This window comes from Canis lupus, chromosome 13 (assembly GCF_011100685.1).
Source record: "Canis lupus familiaris isolate Mischka breed German Shepherd chromosome 13, alternate assembly UU_Cfam_GSD_1.0, whole genome shotgun sequence".
Lineage (NCBI taxonomy): Eukaryota > Metazoa > Chordata > Mammalia > Carnivora > Canidae > Canis > Canis lupus.
In genome coordinates this window covers 62,343,010-62,368,248 of record NC_049234.1, presented here as the reverse complement: position 1 = coordinate 62,368,248, position 25,239 = coordinate 62,343,010, and the positions used below count along the sequence as shown (strand labels likewise).

At 39.9% G+C, this 25,239-nt stretch overlaps 1 protein-coding gene across 4 annotated transcripts in view; it reads left to right on the top strand.

Moving 5' to 3' along the window:
• The window catches only part of ADAMTS3 (ADAM metallopeptidase with thrombospondin type 1 motif 3), a 261,316-nt gene that overhangs the window by 231,127 nt on the left and 4,950 nt on the right, over window positions 1-25,239 (top strand). For 3 of the 4 annotated variants that reach the window (XM_038556297.1, XM_038556299.1, XM_038556300.1), the window contains 7 exons: window positions 1,878-2,001; window positions 6,036-6,116; window positions 8,059-8,222; window positions 13,527-13,692; window positions 15,955-16,087; window positions 19,815-20,022; window positions 21,674-21,791. In XM_038556297.1, the coding sequence (XP_038412225.1) occupies window positions 1,878-2,001; window positions 6,036-6,116; window positions 8,059-8,222; window positions 13,527-13,692; window positions 15,955-16,087; window positions 19,815-20,022; window positions 21,674-21,791 (994 nt within the window). The remainder of the gene's footprint in view (window positions 1-1,877; window positions 2,002-6,035; window positions 6,117-8,058; window positions 8,223-13,526; window positions 13,693-15,954; window positions 16,088-19,814; window positions 20,023-21,673; window positions 21,792-25,239) is intronic. The other variant, XM_038556298.1, reaches the window with a different exon arrangement.

The following is a 25,239-nucleotide window of genomic DNA, read 5'->3' as shown; positions in this document are numbered from 1 at the left end:
GAGAATCCAGGACTAGTTGAGTAGGCCTGAACTCAATGTGGGAGAAATTTCACATTTCAAATCAACGTTTGGCCATATGCAGAATCTAGATTTATATATGGTTTCCCCGCATTTTCCAGCCAAGTGCCTTTTCTAAGTTACTCTGATACCTCCAGGTTGGGAATACAACAGCTGGGGATGTACAGTGGCTTTGCTTTGAGGATTTTACTAGGAGTCATCTACTTTTACACTACAGAGGCTTCTCCAAAAATGCAATGCTAAATGTATTTCTTATTTAAAAAATAATAGAAATTCTCTCTCTCTTACTTTCCAATTGATTCTAAGTTTAAACACCGAATTCCACCTCAGAACAGAAAAGGCAAAGATGCAAAAACTGGGTTTTACCCCGTTTAGATTTAAAAAAAAAAAAAAAAAGCCAATTGTCTGTCTTGTTCGTGTTCACAAGTTGAAGTGATAGGAAACCACATTGCTCCTGTCTGTGTCGCCTTTGGCTCAGCACACTCGAGTGTCGCAGTAATAAATCTCAAGCACGCAGACACCTCACATTTGAAATCGATTCCCCCTGACAGTAGCCTCTGACTCTTGTCCGTGTCTCACCCCGAGGTGTCTGGGGCGTCAGGCAGGTGCTCCGCGGCGGCTCTGCCAGTTTCCATCCCGGGCTCAGGAGTGTGGTGGCCTAGCTCGGCCCCTTCCCCCCACTGGTGTACGTGAAGGGGCCCAGCTCAGTTCAGAAAACCTTCAGCGGCTCCTTGTTAAATCCACGTGAAAATACTGACTCCACCCGATACTCGAGGCCTTTCGGGCCTGCGCCTTGCACGTCTCTCCCTGCTCCGCCCGCTGGCACAGTGCTGGCTCCGTGGGCTGCACCATGGGCTCCGCTGTGGCTCACGCGCTGCTCTCTGAACCCAGTTGCCTGAGCCTACAACTTCCATGGTTCTGTGTTTATCCCTTTGCATTTTTGAAATGCCTTTCTACGGGGCCCACGGGAAATGCAGCGCTTTGTAAAGTTGTTTTGCGTTTCTTAGTTTCAGAGGTAGAGTTTACTGATTCATCAGTTTGTTTTATTTTTAAAGATTTTATATTTATTCATGGGAGACACAGAGATAGGCAGAGACATAGGCAGAGGGAGAAGCAGGCTCCATGCGGGGAGCCCAATGTGGGACTCGATCCCAGGACTGTTGGATCATGACCTGAGCCAAAGGCAGATGCTCAACCACTGAGCCACCCACGTGTCCCAGTGACTCATCAGTTGCATGTAACACCCAGTGCTCATTCCATCATGTGCCCTCCTGAATGCTCATCACCCAGTTACCCCATCCCCCTGCCTCTCTGCCCTCCAGCAACCTTCAGTTTGTTTGTTTCCTAGAGTTAAGAGTCTTTTATGGTTTGTCTCCCTCTCTGATTTCATCTCACTTTATTTTTTGTTTCATGAAATTTTGTTTTGCATCACTAGCCAGCTTGTAAAGCTTGTGCTAATGCCCAGCTCACCATTTTATTATTTATCTTTTGAAATAGGAAAGCAACAAGGGAAAAAGTCCATCTTAGTTTTTGTCTTCTCAGCATCAACAACAGTATCTGGGCTTAATAAATGTTTGATGGGTCATGACTATGTGCAATGGGGTAAATAGTTCATCAGACTGGGGAAATTTATCCTAGGGTAGAATTTAACCTAGAGTATAAGTCATTTGACTGCATGGTTGTTCTTCAAAAAGACAGGCATTAAAAAAAAAAAAAAAAAAATCAGAACTAAAGTCAAGGTTTGGTACACACTGCCTCACAGTGGGCTCACGATGAAACAGATGGCTTGTCCTTGTCTCGGATGCTGACCTTTACTTGACACGTGAAGATTAGCCACATTTAACATCTTCTCTTTCCAGAAAGTGGGCTGTGATAAAGAAATCGGTTCTACTAAAGTGGAGGATAAGTGTGGCGTCTGTGGAGGAGATAATTCTCACTGTCGAACAGTAAAGGGGACTTTTACCAGAACTCCCAGGAAGCTTGGTAAGATGAGGTCTCTCCTGAGTTTGGTATCATTCCCTATGATTTGTACTTTTTGAGACTCCTTTTAGCAATGTAGCATTTTCTCTATAAATATAACAAAAAATTAGCTGCTGATTTGTTTTTATTCAGATTGCCTTTTGTCTTTTTTTTTTTTTTTTTAAGATTTTATTTATTTATTTGAGAGAGAAAGGGAGAGCAAGCACGAGAGAGAAACAGAGCAAGCACCAGCACGGGGAGAGGCAGAGGGGGAGTGAGAAGCAAACTCACCACTCAGTGGGGAGCTTGACATGGGACTCGATCCCAGGACCCCAGGATCATGACCTGAGCTGAAGGCAGGCACTTAACCAACTGAACCACCCAGGTGCCCCCAAATTACCTTTTAAGGAAATAAAAACCAAACCAAAAACACTTGGACTGAAATCATATTCCGTAGCACCTATGATGAAAAATCGTCTAGTAAATTAGATAAGGAACAAATAAAATCAAATCAATTATAGTAGTTAGCTAAAATATGTGTTTTGTTTTATTTTATTTTATTTATTTTATTTTATTTATTAATTTATTTATTTATTGGGAGAGAGAAAGCAAGCATGCAGGCGGGGAGGGGGAGAGGGACAAGGAGAAAGAGAATCCCAAGAAGATTCCCCATTCAGCGTGGTGCCCAACACAGGGCTTGATCTCCGGATCCCTGAGATCTTGACTTGAGCAGAAAGCAAAAGTCAGACACTTAACCAACGGAGCCACCCAGGTGCCCCCTATTTTGTTTTTAATAAAACACATTAGACCTAATTACTAGAATTGATGCCTTTTTTACATTTTCTGTTCACATAAATTGTTGATCAGAAGTTAAAAAAAATCACAAAATTTTAAATACAACTTGTAAAATATTGCATTCATTTTGCTTCTTTTAAAGTTGAACAAGGTTATCCTATTTATAAATCTACAAATCTAGAGCCCATATTTCATGTAATTTTAGAAGTGTTATATTACACAAAATTGAAGTACAATGAAAAACAACCCTGAGGTATAACTGCTTGTCTGTGTGAATGTTAGTGTTTATTTAAGAGTCAGTGTCCAGGTGGATGGACTTAGGCATACAGTGAAGTTTCAGATGGGAAAAAAAAAAGCACAAATAATATGTAAAACATGAATACTTTCTTAATTATTCACTGGAATTATTGTAAGAGATTTGGATACAAACATTTATTACTGAATGATCTTTTTAGTTTGTAACAAATATTATTTAGTTATTCAATAAGCATTTCTTAGGAAAGTGTCCCTGGGAATTCAGCATTTAAAGATAAATTTGATATGGTGCTTCCCTTGTGAAGCTTCTCTTACATCATCCCTATGTAGTTGGTACAGTCTCCAGTAGAATAAATAAAACAAAAACTAAAATAATAAATGTGATTCACTTTGAGCACATTGTCATGGCAGTGATTTTCCCCTTTAGAAGAAGAGAAAGTATAAAAAAGGTAGTCTTAAAAATAAATAAATAAATAAATAAATAAATAAATAAATAAAATAAAAAATAATAATAATAAAAAAGGTAGTCTTCAGTATTTCTCTCAGTTCTTTGTACTCTCATTATACCTCAGCTGCCCCAGTGCAAGCCAGGTGCACACCTGTCTTGCTCTTTGATACACGTAGTGGGGCAGAGCTAGGTCACTCCAAAGTGTCTTTCATTACTGATATTTTTTATATTCCTGTGTGATCAGTCAATGGTTAAACAGTTAAAAAAGCAAATATTGCTATTTCTGGCTGATTATATTATTTTAGGAAAGTACACAGAATTAAAATGATATATTATGGTTTTGGTGGGGTAACATAATTTCCTTTATCTTATTGTGAAGCAATGAAGTGTGCTTTCTCTGTGGCAGCTATGTTATTCTTTTTGGTATAAAATTATTCTTATTATTTCATTTCCAGAGTAAATGAATGTAAAGAAAAAAGTTCTTGCCATTAATCATTCATCTCTTAATCATCCATTCTCTGGTCTGAGGTCGTAATGAATTTTTTTTCCAGATCCCTCAAAAATTAGACTAAACCTTCAAATCAAGATCAGAAGAGAAGAAAGATTTTCATCAGGCATACAGATTCAGCCTATTCAGAGATAACCTAACATCCATTTCTTTGCACTAATGTTGTCATTGTAGTCACTCAATAGACTAATTAACGTTTTCCAACAGGGAAACATTTAAGCAAGAGGTGCCATACAGAATTCAAGTTGCTGGAAAATGAAATCTGCAAGTATTCAACTTCCAATCACCTTTATCATTTCTCATTCAGTCTTAGTCTTACTTTCATTGACTATTCACTGTTTATTGGCATTAGCTAACTATTAAAAATGCATTTTGACTTCAATACATAAAACTAGCTGATATCCTACCTAATAGAATATATAGCTTATAGTATAGTCAATGAAACAACAAGACTTTGATAAACATGAAACTTTCACTAATTAAAAACATTCTATCTAAGGGAAGACAAGAGGCGCCTTCATTTTACCCAAAGGAGCTCGTAATATTTCTCTTGCTGAAACAAGGGAAGCTAAAAACGTACTGGGTAAGTTGTAGTGAACTGCAGAAAGATGGGCATCCATAAATGGCATCAAGCTGTTTTGCTGTATTTGGTGGGCATCTTAAATACATTACTTCTAGCCACGGCATACTCAGACAAACAGGCTACAGCTCACGGGCTTTACCCAAGGCTCAGGTAATGAAAACTCTGACCCTAGCATGACTATGCCATTGAGTTAAAACAGTAATAAATATTGTGAAAAAAGTTGAGTAAATCTACCCATAGGTAGATGTTTATTGTCCACATAGAAATAAACATATTTCTTTCTGATAACATCAGCAATTGTGTATTTATAACTGAATTTCTGTCAGACTCCTCCTGTAGTATGTGAGTTAGATGTTTCATAATGTACGGTGTCAGTTGCATAATCTCCCTATATTAATTTATATTTCCTGGACATAACATCTTGATTTCTACGTCTCCTATTGTTGACTTATAGTTAGGATATTAATTCTAAGTGATCTTAAGATAATTTTTAGGATGGATAACATTAAGATTTGTTTTATATGACGTAGATTATAAAAGGATTGGTAGAAAATTTTGTAAGTCAACGCAATCCATTAAGCGTATTGATTTCATGATTCCTGGATTAGAAGATTGAGTGTAGGGCACATTTTTATGGCAATGTATGACATACCTTGCAGGCATTTTCCAACCAAATAGTTTGGTCAAATCTAGAAAATATATTTTAAGACTTTCCCATAATAAAACTTGTTCAAGGCTTTAAAACTAATGGCTGATGATAAGAAAAATGAAAGCCACTCACTGATCTTTCTTTTGTAATTTCTTTAGAACAAAGCAGGCTTTTACATATGAGGATGTTTCATTAACTGGAAGTTTAGCTATCTATACTTGCCCTTGAGCTTTTAAAATAACATATAGACAGATAAAATCTCGCCAGAAGTTCATCAACTGTGGACATCAGAGGTTGGCCGCAATTCAAAATGGTGGTTTAGAAAACTAAAATAGCATAATGAATAAACTTTGATGAATCCCTGTGTTATACACCTGAAACTAATGTAACATTGTGTGTGTCAACAATATCCAAATAAAAATAAATGAATAAGTGAAGGAAGGAAGGAATAAATAAATTTAACAACAAAAAACCTAAAATTACATAGAGGGACAAAGGAGAGCACAGTATTTGCCTGAATTGTTGACCCAATTCACAGTTCAATATAAGATAAATGATGGATAGGTTAGAAATAAGATTAACTCCGCCCTTCCTTAATACTAAAAAAAAAAAAAAAAGGGGGGGGGGGTTTCCTCTAATCTCATGCCAGTTGTCACAAAATCTACCAATGCTTTGAAGTTAATTTCTGAAACGGCTTCTTTGAGTTTATGGATGCCCTCTTCTGCGTGCAGGAGCAATAAGAATTTCATGCTCGGCTAACCATGGTTGTTGCTTTTGTTTTCTTCTTTTGCTTTCTCCAATATTTACTACACATGCAAAGGGTACCTTAAGATGTTTGATATACCCCCTGGTGCTAGACATGTGTTAATCCAAGAAGACGAGGCTTCCCCTCATATTCTTGGTAAGTGTTTCTGTCTGCCAGCTTTGCTCTAGCATGCCCTTAGAGAAACATCAAAGCAATCATATATATAAAAATATATATGTGTTTAGATGTCTGTGTATATATGTATATGTATGTATATACATAGATATGCAAGATTCAGAATTACATGTAAGTGCATTACCGCGTGTTCTTTGTTGATCATTTCTCCCCACTCTCCTTTCTTTAAAACAAAAAATATTCAAAAATAGAGCTTCAATTTTTGGTGAAACCTGGGTTGGTTCATCATTTATATGAAGAAAAGGGTATTTAATGGTTTGTTATGTGCTTTTGCTCTGTATTAGGGGATGAGAAAAATAAAGTTGTCACTAAAATGCACTAAATTAAGGAAGAATATCAGAAAAATTTGCCATATTTATGTTGGCAAATTAGTTCTGATATTTTGGTTGATGCCATGCTGTATGCCTGTCCTTACTTTTTTATTGCATTTTAAGTTATTTTACTGAAAAGCAACCATATGTGAATTTTACTAGTCTAGTGAAAATTTTCCTAATATTCGTTATGTGTCCAGTTTCTGACTGGCACATGTAGATGCTTTTGCATGGCTGCTTATAATTTCCAAAAGAAGATTCTTTTCCTCTTTTATGAAAGAATCATATAAAAATGTCATTCTAAAGGGGTTTATTTTCAAAGTGTATGTACAAATATAAACATGACTTCCACATATACCCTGACCTGTTAAAGCACAAGGAAGCTCTCTGATATGAAGGCATCATCTGTCAACCCCATGTAAATTTGTCTCAGATTTGCTTTTATTTTAAATGTGTGACTTTAAGAATGAAGTGTTTTGTGGTGTTTCACAGAATTTTTTTTTTTTTAGTATTTAAATTAAATTCACTACTAGATTCCTTAATGATCTCAGTCAGCATAGTTCTTTTTCCAGTAATTCACATTCCTTATTTTTTGTCCAAGAATTCTGATTATTATCCTTGGAAACATTAGAGTAGGGTTATTTTTTAAAGATTTATATATTTATTTATGAGAGACAGAGAGGCAGAGACATAGGCAGAGGGAGAAGCAGGCTCCCTGTGGGGAGCTTGACATGGGACTCGATCCCAGGACTCCAGGATCATGCCCTAAGCCAAAGGCATATGCTCAACCACTGAGCCACATGACATCCCCGTCATTACAGTAGTTTAAAAAACTTCAAGAGGAATAAATGTATTTACCTAAAATTGCTCCTGTTCTCTATACATTTTCAGTAATGGTAGTAACATGAAATTGTATTTTCTAACTTGCTATACGCTGGTAATAACTCCAAATTTTAAAATCCCATTTGCTATGTTTTATTCATTAGAGAAAGCATTTTTAAATAATATACAGTAGATCAATAATGCATTAAGAACTCTATTACCAGTAATCAGCTTTTTTCTATCCATAGAAGTAGGGACACGGCCTTGGAATTTTACAAACATAAGAACTAATTTTTTGTTGGTCTAAAAATTAGTTCAATTATGTTGGATACCAATAAATACTTTCACTAGCTTGAAAGAGATACACAGTAAAGAAGCCATTATGTTATGTGCTATCCTAGCATAAACGTTTTGTGTTAATGATTATAGAAGAATCCATAATTATCAAAATGTTCCCCACTTTCTGTGGAAATATACAGGAGTGGCTTAGAAACTGTTAACCTCTCTGGCAGTGCTTTCAAATGGGCCTATTTGTCAATATTCATCTCCTATTTAACCATCTGGCCATTGCTTTTGACCAGGTAGGCGTGCTTCCTGAGTATTTGGAATGCTGGATGAAGGCAATGCGAGTCATATCAGAACTAACGCTCATTTGGATTGCTTTGATGCTAATAAACACAGTCTTCCGTTTATAGGCAGGGATAGACTTACTAGGGGTCATCGAACTTGTAAAATGATAAAATCTATTTTGGTCACCCATTTCTCTTCAGCTATTAAGAACCAAGCTACAGGCCACTATATTTTAAATGGCAAAGGGGAGGAAGCCAAGTCGCGGACCTTCATAGATCTTGGTGTGGAATGGGACTATAACATTGAAGATGATATCGAAACTCTTCACACAGACGGACCTTTACACGATCCTGTTATCGTTTTGGTATGTGGTATTACAGTCTCAGTGTGTAGTTGATTTAGTTTATAATTTTATAATTTATTTGTTTGAAAACACTTTTACCTTGAATGTTGAATATTTAACTGCTTGTTTTTTATAATTCCATGTATTTGCTCCTCTCTACTCTTTGTGCAACGTTGTCATATATTTTAAGTACATTATAATCCTAATAACAGTATGATTCCTGACTTTTAGTAATCCATTATTACAGACAAAAGATGAGATAGATTTTTTTTAAAAGATTTTATTTATTTATTCAAGAGAGACAGAGAGAGAGAGAGAGAGAGAGAGAGAAGCAGAGACACAGCAGAGGGAGAAGCAGGCTCCATGCACTGGGAGCCCGACGTGGGATTCGATCCCGGGTCTCCAGGATCGCGCCCTGGGCCAAAGGCAGGCGCCAAACCGCTGCGCCACCCAGGGATCCCCACACAAGCTTTATTGACGCCTTAGCAGCTTTACATGTAGGGCCTCCCCCATTCAGGAGAGAAGCACGTGGCAATTCCTGAGAGGGAAGGGATTGGGGAGGGGTGTTTTTGGTTAGGTGCTGTCAGTCAGCAGCAGTGGGGAGTCTGCTCTGAGAGCTCCCGAAGAGCAGCAGCAGCTTGGGGTCCTTAGAGCCACAGTCTCCCTTATAGTTAGCAAATGTCGAATTCAGTTTCACAGGGGTATGCTAAGCAGGCAGGTTCTAAATGGCTAAAAATATGCTTGTTGGGGCTACATTTAAAGGGACCGGGAATGTGAAAATTTGAGTGTGATGCTAGCAGGCTTCTGAGATAAAGGGTCTCAGCCTGCCATGTAGAAACAAAGTAGGCCAACATGAAGGCACCATCTTTGACTCCTAACCCATCGCTTATGATGAGAAGTCAGCCTTGTTCATATTGCTGCTCTGTATGTGGATTATCTATTTCTCTCTGGCTTCTCTTTAAAGATATTTTCTTTATCTTTTCGTTTCATCTTGTTTGTTTAGCCATTTGATTGTGATATGCTTAGCTTGCGATATTCTTTGTCTGTATCTGGCTTGGGGTTCACCAAGCAATTGGTGATTTTAGTTGATGGGTGAATTTTTTTGTTTTTACCAAATTTGGGTTGATTTTCCATTTTATGCCAAGTCTGTTTTACCCCATCTCTCGCTCTTGCTAGGACTCATTTACCCATATGTTAAACCAGTTGAAATTGTTCCGCACGTCTGCTGGGCTTGTCCATCCTTCTGTAATCACCCTTTCTCTGTTCTTCAGATTGGATAATTACTATTGAGCCATGTTCAAGTTCACTGACTGTCTTATGTGATCTCCAATCTGTTGTTGAGCCCATCCAGTAAATGTTTCGTGTCAGATGGTATTCTTTTCTTTTCTAGAATTCCCATTTGGTGCTTTTTTTAAAAAAAAAAAAATCGTTTCCATTACTATGCTGAGATTTTCATATATTTTACTCATTATGTCTACCGTTTCCTTGAAATCCCATGTCTTCATGTTGTCTGCTTCTACAAGCTACTTTTTTTCTGGGTTATGAGTCACATTCTCCTGCTCCTTACAATTTTTTAAATGTGCATTGGACATTATGGATGGCAAATTGTAGGACATTTGGTTTATGTTGCCTCTTTTATAGGCAGTTGGGTTTTGTTCTGGCTGTCATTTCCTCCTGATCTTTGAAGCTTGATTTATTCTTTGTTAGGGCTGGTCTGTTTCAATTCTGTCCCTATTCTTATGGCATGGCCTTTCTGATGCCTTAACTGAATATCTGAAGTGTTAATGAGCCTTGTCATCTGGCTAGATAAGAACTCCCATGTCCCTAGCGCCACCCGACCGACCTTCAGTGTCTCTGGTCCTGCTCCCAGCCCCACAGCAGACACTCGCTGGTAGACAGTGTGGTGACTTGGCCTGGACATGCACAGACCAGCCTTTGGTCTAGGATACATGCAGCATCTGGGCCACCCCTGTGTGCAGCCCCCCCTGTTTTTAGAGCCCTGTCTGCAAGTTCCAAACACCACGCTCCATCTCCTCAGCTCCTTGAGACTGCTGGCATGGCTTGGGCTCCTGCTTCCTGTGTAGGACCCAGAACCTGACCCTATCAGGAAGCCGGGACCTGGCCTGTTTCTATTCCCACAGGGATCACTGTCCTTCGCTGTGTTATTCATTGCTGCCCCACCCCCACCTGCCAAAAGTTCCCTTATATGTCTGTCCAGTCTTACTGTTTTTAATATCAGCAAGGCAACTCTATTACTCCCTCAAGGATGAATGCAGAAGACATCTACGTGGTTTGAAAAATATTGTATTCTGTATTCAAATATTTATTGAATTTATTGAATATTTTCTCTGTAGAAAATATTATCCTCATTTGAAACTGAATCTTCCCACTCAATATTTTTTTTCTTTGAAAATTATTTCCCTTTGACAAAGTGTCCAAATCTTTTGCCCATTGTTAAAGTGGGTTATTTCTTCTTCTTCTTTTTTTTTTTTGAGTTTTAAGAGTTCTTTATATATGCTTGATATATCCATTATGAAATATGTGATTTGTCAAATATTTTCCTCTAGTTAATGGTTTTTTTTGTTCTCTTACTAGTGTCTTTCACAGAGCAAAATATTTTAACTATCCTGTTGTCTAATGTATCAATTTTTTCTTTTATGAATCAAGATTCTGGTGTTTTCTATATATATATATTTTTTTTTTTTCCTGCCTAATCCAATGTTAAAGCATTTTCTTATTTTTTGGTAGAAGTTTTATAGTGTTGTATTTTACATTTGGGGGTGATTTTTATATAAATTTTGTATGATGTTAGGTTTTTAGTTTTGAATATGGATGCCTAAATTACTTATTACCGCATAACAAATTGCCCTGAACTTCTTAGCTAAACACAAAGCAACGTTTATTATTGCATAGTTTCTGTGGGCCAGGTTTCTGGGAGCTACTTAAATGGCTAGATGTGGCTCAGGGCATCTCATGAGATGGGTCTTGGCTGTGGCTAGTCACCCCAAGGCTCCACTGGGGATATCTGCTTGCCTGCTCAATCACAGGGCTGTTGGAAGGCCTCAGAAGATTCCTTCTAAGCTTTTACATGTGATGGCTGGTGGGCCTGGGTTCTTCACTATCTGAGCCTGTCCTTAGACTCCTTAAGTGTCCTTATCACTTGGGAGTAACATCCCGTTTATGCGGCTGTTGTCTGTTTGCTGGAGGCAAGTCACTGAATCCAACCCACACTGAAGGGGAGACAAATTAAGCCCTACTCATTGAGAGGAAAACTATCAAAGTATTTGTGGACATGTTTTTAAATCCACTACAATGACTTGTTCTAGTACCTTTGTTGAAAAAAAATCGTCTTTTTTTCCATTATCTTTTCATCTGTGCCAAAAATTAATTGTGCATGGTTATGTAGGTTTATTTCTGTCATTCTATTTCATAGGTTATATAATTTAATAGCAAAAATATATACTAATCAAAATTTTATTAAATTTGAATGGTTGGAGATCAGAAGCTCCATTTCACTCATATAATTACACTGCATTCTTTTCCAGTGGCACAGATGTCTGGCCTCAGAGCCCTGCTGCTAACCACCATGATAGCCTACCTCAAGGCTTTGTGCACTGATAGCAGGGTGACTGCAGGGAACAAGGTGAATCAGAGATACAAGGAAACTTGTAGTTAGGACGGTAGGGTTGTAGACAATGTAGAGCAGTGCTCTATCTTTTCCTCTCTAAAGGGCTGGAACCCCAGGCTGGGAGCTCTGGAGCATGGCAAGTAGCTGGCTGGGACTGAAAGCATTAGGCATCTGGCTAGAATATAAAATCAAAGAGTAAGGGGAAAAAAAAGCGAAAGGAACCCAGATAAGCAAATCCTTCATCCTAGCCGGTTTAATATTACTTGATTTCTCAAACAAAAGCTATTTCTAAAAATTTAGTGTAAAAAAACTAGTGAATTGCACATGCTTTTCCCTTTGTATAATTGACATAATCCTATAAAAGCTAGTATATGAAAGTCGATAAAAGCTTATTTAAAAAAAAAAAAAGAGTATGTTGCCCTAAACAATATTAAAGAGCAAATAAAAAAAACTAAGAATATATTTGCAATGCTTATTATAAAAGAAGGATTAATGTTCTTATTACATAAATTACTTAGAAGAAAAGGTATATATACCAATAAAAAAGAAGGCATGACACAAACCTGCAGAGAATAGCAGCCAGAATACAAGTGACTAATAAACCAAGAAAATTAAACTTTACTATTTATCAAATAAATAATAATTAAAATAACAATCTTTTGCCTGTTTAATTAACAAAGATGAAAATTATAGAGTATGTAGTGCCAAATGGGGCCCTTTTCATCATATACCCTCATTATGAAAGTAATAATTGTTCTAACTACTTTGAAGGGTTATTCATCAGTTTGTTATAAGAGCTATAAAAAGCACTCGTACCCTTTAGCTCACTAAAGAAAATCAGAAATCACCACAAAGGTGGGGGACAAATTCTAACCAATACAAGTATTTATTAACAAGTGAATGGCTAAATAATGCATGCTACCTTTAGGATTAAACACTGTGCTGACATTGAGAAGTATGTTTTCAAAGAATATTGACTATCTTGGGAAATGTACATGACACGTTAAGTGAAATAAGCAAAGCCTAAAAAACAACAGAAGTGACTTTGGTTTTCTCTCGTTTAGTAGAATCATGGATAATTTTTATTTTCTTTGTATTTTTCCATAATGTGTACATGATGCTGGAGGAAGCATTATTTATCTTTATCATCATGACCAAACAGTTATTTTAAAGAATAATTTTCAAATGCAGCAAGAAGATATATAATAAGTTAAGGAAATCCACAGTGAATCTTTTTTTTTTTAATTTTTATTTATTTTATGATAGTCACACAGAGAGAGAGAGAGAGAGAGAGAGAGACGCAGAGAGAGAAGCAGGCTCCATGCATCGGGAGCCCGATGTGGGATTCGATCCCAGGTCTCCAGGATCGCGCCCTGGGCCAAAGGCAGGCGCCAAACCGCTGGGCCACCCAGGGATCCCCACAGTGAATCTTATTATAAAGTTATTATTTTTATTATATAATCTCATATCAGTGTGTTTTTTTAATATTTTTATGGTCAAAGTGTTATATATTTACCTTTTTATTTCCTTAAACAGGGCATATTTTTATACTTTTGTTGATAGAACCATTATAGTTTTAGAAACCGCGTGAAAGTTTTCCAGTTTTAATAAGAGTGCTATTCTGAAATATTTATAATTTTTATTGGAAATATAAACCCCTTCCGATGACTTACCTATCTATTTCATGTGTACATTAGATCATACCTCAGGAGAACGATACCCATTCCAGCCTGACTTATAAGTACATCATCCATGAAGATTCTGCACCTACAATCAGCAGCAACAATGTCATCCAGGAAGAATTAGATACTTTTGAGTGGGCTTTGAAGAGCTGGTCTCAGTGTTCCAAACCCTGTGGCGGAGGTAAAAATTGAACATACGTATCCCGTTCAAAGTAATTCACAGAAAAGCCAGTTATCCTGCTTCTACCTTAAAGATTGCCTCTCATTGAGGCCACAGTCTGAGAAATACTAAACATAACAACTAAAACATAAGCACCAAGCATTTTTACTGAAGTCTCTGAATCTACAAAGGATGAGAATCCGTTTATCACAGCCTTGAAATTCTCTTGTCTTTTTTCCTCAGGTTCTTTTTGTCTTCTATTCACATGGTGGTACGTTTAATGACTTCGCTTTTTCCCAAATCCTCCCACATTCAGTGTCCTGTGGTTCTGGCCTTTCTTCTTCTCCACTTTTACTTTCCATACCAGCACATTTCTTTTAGTAATGAAAGAGCTATTAGTTGTACCAAAGGGAGCAAGTGGTGTTTTAAATGCTCTGTTAGTGTATCAGTACTCAAAATGGCTCGTGAGGTCAGCAGTGTGATTGCCTGTATTGTACTGATTGGGAAACTGAGGACAGGTACGTCATTTGCCCAGACCCTAGTGTACAGACCTGGGTGTTCCAGCTTCTGGCTACGTTCTCAGTGCACTGGGCTGCCTTTCTGCCCTTTCTCAAGGAAGTCCATGAAGCATCCTCAGAGTTTTTCAGTTTCTCACTTCATCCATTCCTCTGGTTCTGAACGATAGATGCTCCAGGGCTGAGCAAGCCTAGACAGAACTTTCCCCAACAGGCAGGAGAAGGCAAAGGGCTGAGCACTGATGCTGAGTAACCAAGAGCAAAAAAATTAGAGTAAGGAAAGCCCGTGTCAGCCGTTTATTCTATAATTTAAAATTCAAGGACGCATTTGTAAAGAGGATTTTTTTTTTTTTGAAGTGGAGGGGCCATAAATGTTTTTAGTTAATTATTTAAAATGACACTTAATCCATTATAAAATGCTTGTTTAATTTGACTCTTCCCTTCTCTGCTGCCTCAGCATCTACCCAGTTACAAGGCTTGCCAGATACACCTTTGTATAAATGTCTGCCACATCTATTCTTTCCTTACCGGGTTTCCTTCATAATTTTGGAAGGGAAGATTATTGCAAAAGTCTTTTAATAGTCAACTAATTTGTTTTTTTCTCTTTTTTCATTCTAAGGTAATCTTGAATGAATGGCTGAATGACCGAATGAGTAGAATTTATATTATTTTCCCAGTTTAAATCCTGTGGCCTCCTAATGTGTTGTCCTGAAGACACAGCATCGTTTATGTATTATTCCTGCTGAAAGTGCATAACCTGAATCTAATCATTAGGAGGCTGCATTTTTATCATTAAACAAAACTAAATTGGGGGACATTTTTTTAAAACAAGTGGCTTGTACATCTCGAAAATATTCAAGATAAAGAGGCTCAGAAACTTCCTGCTTAATTCCCTGACAAGCATAATCCATGATCAGAAAAACACTGCTATGGAGAACATTTAGGGGCAACTGGCAAATTTTGAATATGGTCTATATATTAGATAAGAGTATTCTATCTGTTAAATATTCTGATTTTAAAAATTATGTAGTAGATGTGCTTGTTATGGGCAGTATGCTGAAGTAGTTAGAAGGGAAGGGTCAGGATGCCAGCAACTTACTCTCAAATAGTTCCGCAACATTTTACATATATCATATATATTGCGTATTACAAATGACCTATTACATATGTAAAAATATATGTGTGTGTACCTCAAATATAGTGTCGTGTAATACAAGGTTAATCTAGACTCAAGGCATGCAGATGTTCATCGTGCTTTCCTTGCAACATTTTTGTAGGTTGGAAAGTTTTTTGAAAATGTGCTTCCCTCTCTCCCAGTACTGTGTAAATTTCAAGATTCTGATCAAGAAGTGCAGCTCTTGTGAACAGTCCCTGCCCCTCCTCCAGCTAAGTTGAGACCCTCCCCTCTGTGCCCCTCTGGTGCCCTCTACAGTAAATTATTTACATAACTCTCTAAAAGCCTGCATCCTGGGTATTGTCGCAACGGTTGTCAAACCTGTCCCTCGCACGGACGGTGCGTGTGCTCGGGGCCTAGTTCATTCGCACATTCACAGCTGCTGTTTAGTCATTTGTAATCTTTATTAAACGTAGGCCCTGAAAAGTTGAGAGTTTTGTTTATGTAATTGACTTCTGGACCTCCCGCAGCTACAACAGTGCCTGCGCCCCCACCCCCATGTCATCAGTCAATAGTTGTTGAATGAGTGAATGACCAAATATGTAACTGAATGAATAAGTGAGTAAATCCAAAGAAATGTGCTTCCTTTCCTAGGTTTCCAGTACACTAAATACGGATGCCGTAGGAAGAGTGATAATAAAATGGTTCACCGCAGCTTCTGTGAGGTCAACAAGAAGCCAAAACCTATTAGAAGAATGTGCAACATCCAAGAGTGTACACATCCACTGTAAGCAGTTATTTTAACTATCGTGTCCTGAGGACAACATGAAAGGGATTCAAATGTCCTTAGTTGTTCTCCATTTTAATTTTATTTTTAGCCAGAGCTAATAAACATACCCGGTTTAAATAATCATGATCATTTCACAGGAATTGTATAAAGCTGCGGTTCTCTTGCCTTTTACCATTTCCCTGCTCCTCAAAAACAGCCATATTCCAGCTAGGATGCTTCTTTTGATATCTGGTAACTCCTCGTTTCCAACTTTCTAAGTAAAATGTTTTTATATCGACTTGATTTTGGGGGGGGGTGGGGGAGGTTTTGCATATGATGTATACTGATTTTCCAATGTGGAAAGTGAAGACTTTAGCATTCTTTTAAAATCCTTCCCCAAATGCATACCCACAGCCCAGACTTCTCCCTTCCTGGGCATTTCCAATATTGTTATAACCTGCCTTTTATTGATGTTGATGTCCAGTTTCTCTTAACAACTTCTGTCTCTCCTAACAGGTGAGTCGCTTAGCTGCTCGTCTTTCCTTGTGAAACTTTGTTCCTCCTAGAATTCATGAATGCCTTGCTTTTTATGCTTTATTTTCTACCACTTTTCATTATTTCATCCCCAAACTGTCTTTCATGAGTATCAATCTCCTATAAATACTAAAAACTCAAATATCCTGTCACTTGCAGCTTCTTAGAGATCTCTCTCAGAGAGCTCAGTGTCTTCCAGCTCTGCCCTGGACTTCTGTCCGTTCGGGGTTTCTTTTCCTCTACCTAAATCTTCCTACTGCCTCTCTTTTCCATCACATCTCCTGGTTCCTGAATTTCTTGTCTTCTTTTCATGTATTCATTTGTTCTGGTAGACCATGTCTTCCAGTAGCTTTCTGAAAAGTGTATATACAAAGTGAAAATTTTTGTGTAAAAAAATTCTCATATACCTACGAAAAGTAGCTAAGAGATTAAAGTATAAGGGTATAGAGGTAATCTTCTACTCTCACTCTTAATCATTTGGATACAAACCCATATAACTCCAAACTATAGTGTTTATTCTTTCAGAATTTTGAAACCATTGTTCCATTGTTTTCTAGATTCCCATGTTGCTGTTGAAAAGTAATTTGCTCTCCTGGTTCTCAGTGCTTTCTATTTTTGTTTGTCATTCAACGTTTGTAGGAACTTCTTTTTGTTCCCAATGTCCTGAAATTTCACAGTGATGGCACTGCCTTGATGCTCTACTTTTCTCATCCATCCTCCTCTGTACCCAAAGACTTTTTGAAGCACAAAACCAGTATCTTTCATCGCCGGGACATTTTCTGGGTTTTGTTTTTGTTTTTGTTTTCTTGAAATATTTCTCCTATATTTTTCAATGTGCTTTCTTCTGAGATACTTATAATTAGGATTCCTAAACAGATCTAGTTTACTTTTCTTTTCTCATCTACTGTTTATTGTTCAACTGGCTGAAATGTTCATTTTTACAACCATGTTATTAATATCTAGGAGCACTTTAATATTCAAGCACTCTGTTTTGCTCATCACATGTTCCTTCCTTTAAGACATTTGATGCTTATTTCACAGACGTGATATTTTCCTTTATCTCAAGGATTATTTTATAATACCAAAGATTATTTTCTTTTTCAGGCATTATTTCTTTTGAGTTCTTTTCTTCTGTTTCTTTTTTTCTGCCTCCATCATTTGTGTTCGAGGCTTTCTTTCTTTCTTTAAAAAAAAAAAAGATTTATTTATTCATTCATGATAGACAGAGAGAGAGAGAGAGGCAGAAGACACAGGCAGAGGGAGAAACAGGCTCCATGCTGGGAGCCCAACGTGGGACTCGATCCTGAGACTCCAGGATCGCGCCCTGGGCTAAAGGCAGGTGCTAAACCACTGAGCCCCCCAGGGATCCCCTGTTCGAGGCTTTCTGTCTGCTGATTATTGGCCGTTCTTGCGTACATAAGAATGCAGTGTTAAAAAGGCTGCTTGGAAGCCTGCTTCAGCTTCATGGTCAAGATTTGCTTGCTGGTGGGCTTCAGTGTGGGAAGAGCTTGCTGGGCTATTTCATTGAAGACCCTTAATGTATATTTAGGGCTTTTCTCATGAAATGATCAGATTCCAAAGAGCAGAATCCATCTCCTGCCTAGGGAGCATAAGCCCATTTAATAGCTGTTCCAGAAGTTTGTATATGTACAGGTAACTAGGGTCATCTCACTGTTCCTTATGTGGATTCTTACAGAATCCCCTGCCTTCACTCTTTCTCTGTTGTCTCTTGACTACGTCTGTGTCCACAAGCTAAAGGTCCGCTTTACCTTCTGCACAGGTCAAATCATCTGCTGGGCTAGAGGAGGGGCAATCAGCCGGTGGGGGGTGAGGATCAGGAAGTGGAACTGTTTCCAGACAGACTCTTCCTCAGTCCTGTGTTTTCAGCTCTACCTTCACCCAGCTTCACAGTGTGCCCTTTCACTGGCGGCCACCACCCAGCACGTTTCTCAAGTTATGCCCCCAAGTTAGTTTGCCTACCAGCTTCTGCTGCTGAGTTAGACTTCATCCTTCTTAGGTCGGCTGAGCTGGTAGCCGTATGTCCCACCACTTTCTAGGCTCCAAAATTATCTTTTGGTGCCTTCTATCCATTTCTTTTTTTTTTTTTTTTTAACCTTTGTGGGTTTATGCCATTTTTCTCCCTCGTTGTCATCCTAAGAACTTCAGGAGGGAATAGGGTTAACTGGGAATATCTAGGACTATGAAATGTATACTTCTCATGTAATATCGGTCTTCAAATATCTGTCTTCAGCTTTTAGTTACCCCAGTACATCCTGCTGCAAGTTTGACAAGCTAAAGCCATTCTAAACTGGGAATACCAAAGACTATCAAGGTTTTAGCATGATTGTATTTTTGTGCCCTATATATGTGAAAAGAAAGAAAAAACGGAGAGGGAAAGTTACTCTGGATAGGATAAAGAGTATGCCTCAATTACATTCTGACAGATCAGTGAACCAGATGGAATCACTGGTGACGGCCTTTTGGGACCTGGTAGCCCCACGTCATGGAGACCTGTTCATAATAATGCATCTGCGGCTGATTTGGAGAGTGCTGGGGCATTGATGACACAGAATTTGGCAATGTCCTATGGGAGATCTTTTTGAAAATATCTTTTCAGAAATCTCTCTATTAGGTGCACTCAAGCGCTGGGTGCACACTAGCTTTACCTTTTTGTCGGGCCAAATAAAAGTCCGTGTGAAGAACGGAATTTTCCAAACAGGGCAGATATGTCAGGCAGCCTTTTCCGCAGCAATTGTGGGAATGGAACAGCCGTCTCAGTTAGAAGGCTAGAACGTCAGTCGACTCGGGATTTCTTGAAAAAGCAGCAGCAGCCAAATCGGTGTGTCTCAGCGAGTATCAGATGGATTGGCTTTTTAAGTTTCCTTTCAGATGTTTAACACCCAGGAGGCAATTTGGCTGAGAGCAAGTCGGCATATTTCTGAAAACTGCCGTCCTGCCCGCACCTGGCCCGGCAGCCTGACCATGAGTTTCAGGATCCCTCTGTCTGTCATTGTCTAGAAAAAGAGGTTTCCCAGTCACAGGGAGGCAGGAAAATGCCCCGGCATTAAAAGCAGGAGTGTTGGGCCTCTTCTGTTAGAAGATTCTCAGACTTTTGCCTCGTCTGACGCACAGAGGGCAGGAAAGGCTGGGCGGCGAGCAGGAAAGCGGGCGCAGCCACTAACCGCTCCCCCCCCCCCCCCCCCCCCCGCAGCTGGGTGGCGGAGGCCTGGGAGCACTGCACCAGGACCTGCGGGAGCTCCGGCTACCAGCTGCGCACCGTGCGCTGCCTTCAGCCCCTCCTGGACGGCGCCAACCGCTCCGTGCACAGCAAGCACTGCCCGGGCGAGCGGCCGGACCACCGCCGGCCCTGCAACCGGGTGCCCTGCCCCTCCCAGTGGAAAACGGGGCCCTGGAGTGAGGTGGGCCACCGCCCTGTGTGCCTGGGTTCGTGTGTGTGTCCGCGCGGTCGCTCTTGCAGCGTGTTTGCACTGGGCTCCGGGATCAGGTGGGCATCGTGTGAGCTGGAACCTGCCACGCGCTTTGTCACCATCAAGCAGCTGCAGGTGCCGGGAAACAAAACGATCTGCAAACAGTGCTTGCACTTTAGAGGAGCCGGTAGGGGCGAACCATGTTGGGAGGTGTTGTGACACCGAGGAGCCAGGAGGTGACTGACCTCCTGTTTAATATCTTTGTTGACGTCACCCTTCCTGCCGGAGGATTCCAAATGCCTGACAGTGAGTGCGAGCCCTGCCCCATTCGGCACCGCACTAACTCTTCTTCTCCTTCCCCCCCCCCTTCCTCCTCCTCTTCCTTTTTTTCTTCTTCAAGTATAGTTGACATGACATCACGCCAGTTTCAGGGGTACAACGTAATGATTCACTATTGCAGACGTTCACCACAGTAGGCCCCGCGCTCACTTCTCTTGCTCTTTTGTTCTTTTTTCCAACTCTGTCTTCCAGTTTGAGCAACTCCTTACTCTTCCAAAAGGGCTGTGCTCATTGGAGTCCCCCCCTTTCAGCTGATGGCCCTCCCTCCCCCCCTCCTGTCTCACCACCCCTTCCTCCGTATCCACTCCTGGCTCATTTCCAGAGTCCACCTCCCAGCGCTGCCTTTCTCACGGTCCTTCCCCTACATTCCAGAACCAAAGAGGCCCGCCTCTAGCATGCCCCTCGTGATGTGATAGTGTGACTTTTGTCTTGGAGTCCAGGCTTGCCACTGGGCCTCACATTTCTCAGGGACTGTGCATTGCTTCCCCACTCCACAGCCAGTACCTGTCCAGTCCATGGTGTTGGCTCACTGGCTCAAGCTCGTGTTGCCTGAATTAATCCCACATCTTTGGCATTTCTAAAGATTCAAAATGAGGAATCATGAAATCATAGGAGAAGAACTTAGAGGAGGAAAGGACATCAAAAAAGCAGATAGAGAATGAAGGAAAAAAAAAAGAGAGAGAGAATGAAGGAAGACGTGGAGGGCAGGCCCAGGGAGGAAGGAACAGGCAAGTGAAGGTCACCTGCATGGGACCAGAAGGATAACTCCTATCTCTCCTCCTTAGAGTCCTGAATGAAGGCCCCTCCCTTATGGTTCCCCTATAGCTTAAGATGTTCTTGGATTTAATTTTAGAGCAGTTAGCCCCTTCATTAAAGAAATTAATTTATGGGAATAAAATAAAAGTAGTTCCGAAGAAGTTGAATTAACCAAGGTAGCCTGTCAGCAGATTCTGCCATCAGTGAAGAAGGTGAAAGAATGGGAAATGCTTCCTGCCTGCCGGGCTCAGTTGCTTTAGGAACACCATCTCCTTTCCCATAGTCCCACACCAATCCTGAAGCAAGTGTTACCCTCAGGCTTCAGAGAAGCAGCAGTGTCTCCAGGCTGGTCACTTATGAGGTCAGGCTGTAAACCCATGGTTGCCTGTCTGCAAAAGAGTACAAAGAACGAACTGCAGAGCTGTGCATGCGTGTGTTTCCGCGTATGCGATGTGCATGTGTGTGTGCATGGGTGTGTGCACAGAGAAGGGGAGGAAGGTGCCCCTGGTGGAATAACCCTCTCTGATCGCAGCTTTCGTTTCTCCAGTGTTCCGTAACCTGTGGGGAGGGCACGGAGGTGAGGCAGGTCCTCTGCAGAGCGGGAGACCACTGCGCCGGGGAAAAGCCAGAAGCCGCCAGACCTTGTCAGCTGCCCGCCTGCAATGGTAGGTGTGACACCCATTGGTTTCACTGTCTGACAATAGTTTTTGAGCCTCAACAAGTGGAATTTCTGGACAAACTCTGGAACTTGTTTGCTTATCAAAAAGTAACCTAAGGAAGAGCGCCTGCCTTTGCCTCGGGTCATGACCCCTGACCCCCGAGTGCTGGGATCTGTTTCCCTCCACCCGCCCCCGCTGCACCGTGTGCTGTCTGTCCTCTCTCTCTTTCCCCCGTTCATCTGCTTCCCCCTCTTCCCCACATCACCCCACTTCGGTCATCACAGGCTTCCTCTTAAAGGCCAGTCACCTGAGTCTGTACCCGATGACGGTGGTGGATGCTGCTGTCCCACTAGTGAGACTTGGAACTAAAGAGGTTGCCTTTTCATCGGCCTGCAGCATAAGAAGCCATTAATTAAATATTGGCATCTGCTGAGTCGTCCTTTCTTCTCTTCAAGGAGATTGTCAAGGCACTATTTTATAAAAAAAAAAAAAAAAAAAAAAAATTTTTTTACAATTTTATTTGTTTATTTATTCATGAGACACACAGAGGGAGAGACACAGGCAGAGGGAGAAGCAGGCTTCCTGCGAGGAGCCCCATGCAGGACTCAGTCCCAGGGCCCCGGGGTCATGACCTGAGCCAAAGGCGGATGCTCAACCACTGAGCCACCCAGGTGTCCCCAAAAGCTTTTTTTTTTTCTTGAAGAAATTTCAGGTCAAGTCCATTTATTTACTTATTTATTCATTCATTCATGAGAGACCTACAGAGACAGAGACAGAGAGAGAGAGGCAGAGAGACAGGCCCAGGGAGAAGCAGGCTCCATGCAGGGAGCCCAACGTGGGACTCGATTCTGGGTCTCCAGGATCACACCCTGGGCTGAAGGTGGTGCTGAATGGCTGAGCCACCCGGGCTGCCCCAGGTCAAGTCCTTTAAACTTAAATTACTTCGTTTTAAATTTCCATTTGAAATGTGTGGCAGCAAGAACAAGCACGGCCATGAGGGGGAGACAGAGGACTTTGATATTTAATCATTTTCTCTGGAAAATATAATTGAAAATTTCAGACAGGAGACAAAGCAAACAGAACAAACTTCACCCAGTTAGAAGCTGTAAGATTTACTGTTGCCATGATATTTTTTTTTTTTATGTATTACTGCCAAGAGGCTGAAAACTTTGTGGAGTAAACTTGATTCTTAATAGTTGGTAGAGCTATGTATTTCTGCAAATATGCCCAATTGTCAGCAGGAATTGCTTCTTTTCCTTTAGCTAACAGAAAGTATTTTATTTTATTTTTTTTTAATTTTTATTTATTTATAATAGTCACACACACACAGAGAGAGAGAGAGAGAGAGGCAGAGACACAGGCAGAGGGAGAAGCAGGCTCCATGCACCGGGACCCGACGTGGGATTCGATCCCAGGTCTCCAGGATCGTGCCCCGGGCCAAAGGCAGGCGCCAAACTGCTGCGCCACCCAGGGATCCCTAGAAATTATTTTAAATTGTAAAACAGAGGTACAAATGAGATGGTGTAACTATGTTAGGGATTCCACAGTTTAGCTGCTGTCTTGCTCTGAGATCCAGGCCCAACAGCCAATTCTTGGAGGTCGTAAAAGGCCGTATGTTTCTATCACACATTTCAAGTAATAATTCCCATCAGTCTCAAACTGCAATTAAAATGAAATGACTTTTTGAGACCTTGTGTAAAACCATTTTCCTGAACTTCTTATAATGATTTGGGCATGGAACAAGAAGGCTGAAGTTTCCTTAATTTTAACGATTGAGTTTCTCATGTGGATCCTTCCCCTAAGCCCCACTTTGATTGTGCTATTTCATTGTTGCTGTTAAGCTCTTCCCATTTATCCTGGGATGAATTACCAGAAAGTGAATGTATTCCTTTGCTCTTACCTGTTTTTTTCTAAGACTATCTGGTCCTTTTCCTCCTCTATCCAGAAACATATTCTGGCCCTAACTAGACCCATGTTGTGAACCAGTCCTTGCGATGCTGAGGTGCTCACACAGAGGGGAGTCTCATATGTGGACCCTTCTTTAATACAGAGAGAATAGGTCATGTTTTGAACTGGGCTGCAGAAGGGGGAGTGGAGGGGGCGGGGTGAGGGGTCAGAGGGAAAAGAGTACAGGGTCAAATAAAGTCCTCTCATCCCAGGGCCTAGAGCCTGAAACATACAGGAAGAAGGAATTAATATTCTTATTTTAAGATACAGGCATAGAAAAAGTAATTCAGAAATAATAAGTATATTTGAGGGGAAACCCATTAATGTGACACGCAGGCATTCACAACATAATTAGATGATTACCTTAGCTAATATAAAATATGCAGAGATGTCATACTATCTAGTATATCTGTAAGTGTCGGGCAAACACAGATCACTCCACAATTTGGGAAGGGGGCATGGTATTATAACTCTCGTAGGTAGTTTTATAATTTGTAATTGGTAACAAATATAGTAATTTTATCTCAGTCTTGCCAACTGACTGTCCTTTTTTTTCAAACTTTAGAGAAAAAAAATTTTTTTTAATTTCTTTAGGAATTTATATAGAAAAAAAAAGGAATTTATATAGAGGTTCCTTATCTAGCAATAGAGCATGACCCAATAATACATTGTAATTTTGAGTGATTGTAGTATATAAATGCCACAACTTACAATGCTCCGTGTTTATGAATCAGACATAGAATCCATATTTCTTTGTTGCACCATGTTTGTGGGCTTTGCAGAGGATGTGCCCTAAAATGGCTGAAAATAAGTACAAACTAACTTGTCCATGGGCTCAACATTTGGATTTTTTGAAATTTAATTCTTATAATGTGTACTCAAAATAAATTTAAAATCCTAAAAGGAGTGTACACACACATGTATCAAGTGTTTTATGAGTGTCAGGTTAGTACTCTATAAACAGAAAGTGTTATCAATTCAGTAAAATTAAATTTAAAAACTATGAATGATTCAAAAGGAAGTTGGCACATTTTACCCAAATTTATGCTTTCAAATAATAAATAGCCTAAGAATATTTGGTAGTAAAAATGTAATTATTGCATTGACTCTGGTCAACGGTGTTTTTTTTTTTTTTTCTCCACATTTTTAAGATTTAATTTGTTCCATTAGGTACTTAGAATTTATTTTGATTTTTATTTGTGTATTTTTTTCAAAGAGTTATTTACTTATTTTGGAGAGAGTGAGCAAGCAAAGGGGAGGGGCCAAAGGAGAGGGAGAGAATCTCAAGCAGATTCCCCGCTGGGCCTGGATCTTGACCCAGAGTTCCATCTCAGGACTGTGAGATCATGACCTGAGCCAAAAATCAAGAGTCAGATGCTTAACCAGCTGAGCCCTGAACTAGCTAGGCATGCTAGTATTTATTTTGATTTTAAATTTAAATTTAATGTAGAAGCTAATCTACTAGAAAGCCAGAAATACCATAAAAAATAACAGCAACAACAACAAC